The 8,804-nt window shown below is 36.6% G+C and overlaps 1 protein-coding gene across 2 annotated transcripts; it reads right to left on the bottom strand.

Moving 5' to 3' along the window:
• Nucleotides 1-2,008: 2,008 nt before the first annotated feature.
• Nucleotides 2,009-8,422, bottom strand: SPADH (spermadhesin family member). 2 transcript variants are annotated; one of them, XM_072424146.1, is made up of 4 exons: nucleotides 8,296-8,422; nucleotides 4,185-4,202; nucleotides 2,373-2,505; nucleotides 2,009-2,297 (listed from the first exon to the last, which is right to left on the bottom strand). In XM_072424146.1, exons 1-4 carry the CDS (start codon nucleotides 8,318-8,320, stop codon nucleotides 2,099-2,101), a joined length of 375 nt encoding a protein of 124 aa, XP_072280247.1. In that variant the 5' UTR covers nucleotides 8,321-8,422; the 3' UTR covers nucleotides 2,009-2,098. The 2 variants fall into 2 exon arrangements, with proteins under 2 accessions (XP_072280247.1, XP_072280246.1); XM_072424145.1 differs by lacking the exon at nucleotides 8,296-8,422 and adding an exon at nucleotides 4,643-4,939.
• Nucleotides 8,423-8,804: the final 382 nt, after the last annotated feature.

Here is an 8,804-nt window from a genome sequence, read left to right as displayed (position 1 = left end):
ATGAAAGTTTGACCACCTGGAGCTGAGGTCACTATTTGGTGAATGTGTCTCATCTAGCATTTTGAAGCAGTCATAAGCAATATACTACAGCCTTTTACTGTGCACTTTTAGCTTTCATGAAGCCTGTGTATGGTATTTGTTTTTTTTATTGACCTGGCTGTATAAGGCACAGATAAGTTGTCTATTTTTTGCTAGATTTTAAGGTAACAGAAAGCACTGGGTATAACTAGGATTCATAAAAATACCAATGTTATTGTACTGCTCTGATAACAAGCTAACCAATACAAACAGCAATACAATGTTGTAACCCCTATAATAAAGTAAATGCAGCTGGTAGTAATCTGATTGTATAATATGAATTAGAGTATAATAATTGATCGTTGTATTGACTTAGTGAGCTTCCTTTTATCATGCATTGGTCATGGAAAATACAGAAAATAGGGAAATACGTTATAGATACCCTCACTGCTGAATAGGAGAGACCTACAACCATTAAATGTGCAGTGTGTGTTTTTAGGTACCCATAAATATCAGACCTATTAGTAACAACCTCTGACTTTTATCTTTGCATGCAATGCCAATAAATGTTACAGCTGTGATCTCTGTTAGCCTGTCCTTTATTAAAGTGAAGGACAGAAATATGAAAGATGATTTCCTATTTGTTTTTAAGGTGCAAACTGACACCTGGGACTGGCTTCACTATTAGACCTTGAGTCAGTAGGCTTTCACGGTTTAGTGATCTGAAATGGTTGCAGAAGAACAATAAACACAATTTATATTTGGTTAAATGAAATTTAGAAAACCACACAGCTTTCCATCTATAATAACAGAAAATCGCCAGCCTATGTGTGTGATATTATGCTGATGACCCCTATAATAGAAATATGGGTCATGTGACCATGTAGTGCCTTAACAGCAATAAACCTAGCATCTAAGAAATAAAAGTAAATGTAAGCCTTGACTGAAAGACTTTTAATTTGCTAAAGCGCTATGTGTATAAAAAACACACAACTGCCATTTTGTTTAATAAAATACAGTTTTTCTACCATTCTTCTTCTCAGTTGTACTGATCTTCTGCAGCTTCCTCTCAGCCATGTCCTGTCTTTATTGAATGACTCCAATAATTGCTGGAACACATTTTTCATGTCTATTTTGCGCCCCCTTGGTGATGCCTAGCATCTATGTCCCCTGGCCCTGCATCCCCGACGTGTTAGCGTTGGAGATACAAGGCCGGGGGATACAGATGCCGGGCAAGCATGGGACATGTGTGCATGCAGGTGGCATGCACTGGGGGGCGGGACTGTCAGGAAATTTGAAATAGGAAGTGTTTTAAATGTCAAATGTACCGCCAGGGAGGTTAAATGAAGTAAAAAAGCACTTTTAAGGCTTAGGCTAGGTACACACATGCAATGTCTTGTCCGATAATCGGCTCAGGAACTATATCAAACAGGAATCTGCAGTGTGTACAGAGCTCATCGTCTATCATCCGAGCGACCGTCCTGGTGGATCCACAGGTGATGGACGATGACCGATCCTAATGGAAATGAATGGAAGAGAGCGCAGCGGGGTGCCCCTCCGTCATTCTCCCCCTCCCCTCTCCATGGAGCAGAACAGTGCTGTATGTACAGGACTCATTCATGCATCGTGCAGGTGTTAGTCCTTGGAAAGGATCATGAAAGATCCTTTCTATTGATAATTATTGCATGTGTGTACATAGCCTTAGTCATTTAGCCTCCAGTAACAATCCAGAATCCCATTATCACTACACAATGTTTCCATGATTTGTGTTTTAATAAGCACAACACAACACTCTGAAACTAAATAATAATTCATGATAAATGAGTGCTACAGATAAGCACAGGACTTGCAATATATATATATATATATATATATATATATATATATATATATATATTTAACATATATATTTAACATAACTTTAATCAAAAAGACACTGCTTAGTAAACTCTAAATGGACACAAAATGATTGAACATATAAAACATATGCTATCAGAAATGCATCATTTATTCTTCACACACACATTGTAATCATTGTATTTGTAATACATAACACAAACTTGATCACCCTGCATTTTTTTTAAAGAATAGTATAACGAGCTTCAAATTTATCGCCAGAGATATCGGAATCAGTCACGAACAAAACTGTCATTACTGAAGAAGTAGAATAGAATTTTTTGGTGGTGTCTTTGCAGATCCTCGCAAGTTTATTGTTGTCCCCCTGATATCCATCATATATTGTCACAGCACCCCAAGGACAATTCAACTCAGGAATCATTCTTTTAAGATAAAATAGTAAAATGTATTTAATATTTGTAAAGTTTTATAAGTTTTTCAGTTTATAGTGTACTTACTTTATATAGGTGAAACTGAGCTCTACAACTTTTCCTGGTTCTGCTTTGATTATCCATTCACACCAAAAGTTAGGTGGGTAAAATAGATTAGATATGACTCCTGTATGGTCAGTCAATACTTCCCCACATTTATCTATAGGGATAAAAGGTATTGGGTAAGTATGGGTCAGGGACAGTATCAGCCTGTTATCAGTCTGAATCAGACTTTTACTTATCCAACTAGGTAGAGGTATTCATAAATTTGCTCTATGCAAAAAATACGTGAGACAACAAAAAGCATACAACATAGCAAAAGAAAAAAGGGAACAATAAAATCGGGATTGCAATGTTATATAACATTGCATGGGCAGATATGTGCAAAAACCTTAATAGGCTCATCTCAGTACAGCAAAGTTAAGGCACACTTGATGTATATTCACGTTTCCAGATTTAAGAATGCTAAGGTCACAAGTAAATCAAATAGGCAAATCAAATTCTATTACCATTGTAATTGTTTGGCTTTAAAAACTGCAAATATAATATAAGAATATAATGGTCAGTTTAAAACATCTTACATCAATAAAGTAATACCTACACTGCAAAAAATATAAAAATACATACAATTCACAAAATTAAACTATATGTAAAATAAATGTTCGGATCAAGTGATTACTTCTGTCAATTTAAAGCTGCTCTTCACAAAGGTGTAACCGCCTTTGGGGCCTCTAAGCAGTAGTGCCTATGACCATGTGTCCATATAACAATTTGGTTTATTTTTTGGAAATAAAACGTTGACTTCTAGTACATTTACTGGATTATCATAATAGGCCAATAGAATCTGCCAGCTTTCGGCGGCCCACTGGTGAAAAATTCCAACACCTGCTCCTTAGACCTTTTTTCTCTGGATTGGCTAGGTGCATTGTGCTTAATTTGACAATTATTTGGGGCTGCTATGTTTAAAATGTATTCAGTATATTGGTTTTAAGTCAAAGCAAATATATAATTTAAGACCTGGTTTGTCTTTGGTGTCTGCACGTGATTCCTTTTAGTTGTGATGCATCTTGTTCCTAAATTACATTGCTGATGTTGACCTGTTGACCAACCTTTTGGATTTCTATCCTTAACAAGTCTAACAATGACTAGGTACTTCATCCTTTCCTTCTTTTATTTGGACCTTAGATATTACAAATGTGCAGACCAAAGTATGCTTTGTATTGGACCCCTCACAACTAAAAGGTCCTCTGAGGTCTAATAGGTTCTGTACTATTTTCTGTCTAAACGTATCCTACTAGCACAGTTAATTTTCCAGCCAATTTGCATTCATAACACTATCAACTGATAAAGCTTTGTAGGTAAAGTAAAAAACTTTAGGGATGTGTTATTTAGTTACATATTATCAGCATGGGATCAGCAACTGAAAGTCCTCCCTCTATCAAATGCCAAAATCATATTCAGGCAAAGTATTATAAAATGAAGAAGGAGACAAATATAGACCTTTCATAAGTAAACTCATTTCCGGGCAAAGCTACAGTGTGACCAAATAATAATTAAAAGTATCTTTGTTGAAGAAATGATAATGTCCTAAAATGTATAGCTACCTGCATAAAAAAGTGACAACTTAAAAACATCTTAATTTGTTTCTATTAGATTGTATTGAAAACATAAATGCAACAGAACAAAAATTAAATCTATGAATAACTCTGATAATGATAAAGGAAATATGTATGCATACATTGTTCTTTTTGCAAGCTAATGCTTTATAAAATGGTAAAAATCTTTTAAAATATCTAAAAGGAGGTTTCAGATTAAAACATTAACTTTTGTTCTACTCACCAGGAAAAGTATCAGCAACTGAAAAAATATAAATGTATTTAAAAGTTTAGAAGAAGCCAAAAAGATTCATTGATCATTTACAACATTACATAATATTAAATTACAACAACAACAAGACTTGTTGAAACCCAGTCTAATGATAAAGCTTTAAACATATGTTATATATTTAGTTCAAATACAAATAATCCTTAGCTATGTACTCTGTATGGCTTATTCAGCATATATATATTTTCATTATTGTGTAAATATAAAAAGCACCTAACATTAATGGAATAGCAATATGATTACTGGTAGTGCAATAAAATCAATATTCCTTTATATTTTTTAAAAAATGCATCTGCTTAATCCTGGGAACCCCATCACTCCTTTTGGTATCTGAAATCTGTTTTAAACATAAACTTAAATTACATCACATTACAGCTACGAATTTTGACAAGGAATGATGGTCGGGTTCTTACCTGTCACAGGGGCTAGGCTCATCATACCAAGCATAAGACATAATGCAAGAGCCGGGATTGTCTCCATTCTTGCTGAGTGTATGAACACACAGGAATAGGTTGTTTCTATTAAGGGTACGATATTGGCTGGTAATATAAACCTTTACACAACCAGGAAACTGGCAAACAATTAGATTATTAAAAAAAAGTTCTGACATTTTGGAGAGTGATTTCATACTAAAGCTGTAAACGTCTGTCATCATAAACTTCCTTATTGCAAAACAGCTAAACAATAAAAGTAGTTAGAGTTTTATATTGCAAGAGATTGATGGCCCCCTGCTATGAGTAACTGTCCGGTTCATTTAGGGGGTCTCTAAATGGACCATCAGAGATGATCCATTGATCCTAAATAAGCAGATTTATTGTTGCAACATAGAAAATCAAATGCTTAGCAGTTAAAAAAAACAAAAACTCTAATACAAAGAAATACATCTATCTTTATAGGCATACAGAGTCACTCCTGTATAGAAGGGTATATGCTGTTACCTAATTGTCATTAAGGAGATTGTCCAATAACATATAATCCATGGCATATTAGGGTCTGTATACATTTCTAAAACTGTAATTCAAATGGCAATAAAACACATTTTAAAAAGCATGAATAAAATGATAAGCATTAAAAAAAAAGAAAAATTTGTAGAATACATCCTATCCAAGCAAAAACTGTTTCAGGCCCTTACTTCCACATATAAAGTAATATGGGTCTTGGCAAATTGACATTGAAAAGTTCATTTATTAGTGAAGGTACACATCAGATCTGCACATAATACAATATTAAAGCATGATAATACATTTCTGCATAAGAACAGGTACTGCTGGGTGATGGGAGGCAAAAACACTGCAATCTCAGTAAGCAATCTTCTGCAGTAAGAGTGCTGCTTCAACTACACGGGTGGGTGATCCCATGATAACAGGATCTGAGGGAACACTTACATATACCACAACTGGTGAATCAACCCTTCTGTGTCACTACTCATATACCAGTGTGACTTTTCACATACACACCAGTCATTGCGATGGGACATTTAGTTTCTGAAATGAAACTTCAACCTCAGAAGTCCTCTTACAGGCAATAGCTGGTACAGCTGTTTGAGCAATTCCCGCAATTCGGGAAACAACAATCTTCTGAGTGTGTCTTGTCCATCGGTGAATGAGAATATCAACAACATATTGGAAGGGGTGAGGATAACACATTCTTTACCACCAACTGCCATTTCCAGCAATCAACTTTCTGCTTTTTACTTGTATGCTTCTATATCCTCATAATGTACCTTCTTGTTCTTCAGTTCTAGGCAACATTATGTCACCTTTTTGCAAACTCCTTGCCTCTGGGTATTTCGTCTGTAATCTTTCTTCTCACTTTCCTTTTTCTTTCCAATCATTTACACCATGATTATTTTGTATATTTGTGACTGCTGTAGATGGCGTCCACTTCCGATTAGGGCAAGCTATGTACAGTTTCTCCCTCAGCTAAGTATCCTAGCCAGCTGCACATAACACTCACTTCATTTGTACCCATCACAGCCTGCATTACAACTATCATATTTAGAAAATTGTAGCAGTAGGATGGTAACATTTACATTATACTCTATAAATTTCATCCATTCTCCTTGAGGTGTCCTGAACTACCTGATATATTTGATATTTAATAACCAAATCACATGTAGTTATAGCAATATCTAGAAAATAATTTCCCTCGGCATCCAGTAAGCTTTGTGTTTCTGGTGGGGAGAGGCTGCTGGACACATGGAATGAAAATGCTGGACGCAGGAATGCAGTACTGCATGACCAGAGCAGAGTTGATGAAGACTTTTAACCCTGCCACCACCAGACCATCCCCCACTCACCCATTTCCACATACCTTAAATGATGCCATCTTGTAGGATAAATTGGCCATAGGAGCCCCTTTAATAACACATAAAACTTTAACCTTTGAATAACAGTGCAACCAAATAACACATCATTGAACAATTCAAGTATCAACAGGATAATAACAAATACCAGCATTAGGTCCATGAAACTACCCCCTACCTTAACCCTTAAACCCGATACTTCCAGCCAAGGCCCCCAGCTGCTACCACACGACTCGGGGACAATTAGCAGGTATCACCATCTCTCTCCTTACCCCCACAACAACCCAGTGTCATGCGGGGCTCCCCCTTATCAGGAACATCATACCATGATGTGTTCCCAACCCCCCTCTAAATTTCTAGTTTCCCCCATTTTAAAAAAGTCTCATGGACCTACCAACTACGCCAACTGCCATGACAGAATACCACCCAAACTAACCACCAAGAGAGGGTGGGTGGGAATTCCCCACAAAAATCCCCTGTCATCTGCCTGACACCCCTTACTGCATCCCCTATATTAACTCTGGGCCTTTGACCCACCTACCTTACTGACCCTCCCCATCTCCTTCTCTACCTTTCCCGCTCTTTCGAGTAACGAAGCCCAACCCCCCTCGCCCTGTCATGAGGCCCCTTGCTCAAATCCTTTTGTCCTGAGTTCGGGGCCTTGTTTCTCACTACTCCTAGTCAGTCCGTATATGTAACTTTAAAGCTCACTGAACTGCTACAGAAGGATTAGAAGGAGGGGCAGGTGTTGCCCTTATTTCAGGAAACTCTGAACTTTACAAGGACTCTTTAACAGGCAGATTTTGAGGTCCCTGGCTGAACATGAGAACTTTTCAAATTTCATCACCATTCTCTATTTTATTTCATCTCTAGAGGCATAAATAGTTATACGTGTAAGTAACATCTACATGGGCTGGCTTCTTCTGCACTCTGAATCTGTTAGGATATGTAATATTGTGTATGCTCCTATACTATTTTATCTCTCATACTGGATCTTTGTCACGTGACAACATTGTCTGTTTGTTATTGAGAATGTGTATAATAAAGTTTAATCGGTTGTTCTTCTCAGTGAGAGACTTCCTGAGGGAAGGGAAGCATGGTGTCTGTGTGCATTCCCTACTCTGTCTAAGGAAAGCAGGCGTTCACGAGATACAATCAGAGAATTTATTATCCACACATGTACACATTCCATTCCCCACAAATGTATATCTCTGAGTAAGGCATAATAACAGCTCTATACACTAACCCAAGTTAACAACTTATATGCCCCAGTTTCTGTCACAAGTGTATTCCATCTTTAGTTAATTTTACATTCTTTTTGGTTGCATTTTCTATCCTCTTACCACACATTACCTCATCCGGAATTACTAAATTTGGGCTTTGCTATACCCTTTTCTCGCAAACTACTATATTGGTTACCCATCCTGACCAGGAGCGACTAGTTACAAATCATGAATCTTACTCTGTCTATTGCTATGAACCTACGCTCTTCTGTTATCTGTAGGCTTTGCTAGCTAAACTCCATATTTATACAGGATAATCACTATACACCATCAACCATAGCTGCAAATGATATGACCCATCCTTAGGTACCGGTTCCATGTCATTACCAGTCCACCCTATTTAATGTACAGTGCTGCGTAATATGTTGGCGCTATATAAATCCTGTTTAATAATAATAATAATAATAATAATAATAATAATAATGACATTATTATTTTAGTTGTCAATTGTGACAATGAAAGATGGTCGGGTTCTTACCTGTCACAGGGGCTAGGTTCTTCATACCAAGCACAAGACATGTGCAAGAGCCATTGTCTCCATTCTGGCTGCGGAGTGTATGAACACACAGGAATAAGATGTTTTCTATAAAGGTTATTATATTTGCTGGTATTATAAACCTTTAAACAAATAGGAACCTGGTACAGGGAAACAATGAGATTATTATCAAAGCTCTGACATTTTGGAGAGTAATGTAATAATAAAGCTGTAAAGTAAATGGTTGTTACCTTAAACTTCCTTGTTGCAAAATAGCTAAACAGTAAAAGTATTTAAAGTTTTATATTGCAAGTGATTGATGGCTCTCTGCTATGAGTGACCATGGAGATGAAACAGTAGATCCTAATTAAGAAGATTTATTGTTGCAACAGAGAAAATCAAATGCTTAGCAATTAAATCACAGAGACTCTAACAAAAACAATGAACTACATCAACCTTTATAGGCATACAGAGTGCCTCCTGATTAGGAGGACTTATGCTGTTATCTAGTT

The sequence above is a fragment of the Pyxicephalus adspersus genome, chromosome 10, assembly GCF_032062135.1.
Source record: "Pyxicephalus adspersus chromosome 10, UCB_Pads_2.0, whole genome shotgun sequence".
Classification (NCBI taxonomy): Eukaryota; Metazoa; Chordata; class Amphibia; order Anura; family Pyxicephalidae; genus Pyxicephalus; species Pyxicephalus adspersus.
Note: the sequence above shows the minus strand (reverse complement) of the source record. Positions and strands in the feature narration are given on the sequence as shown.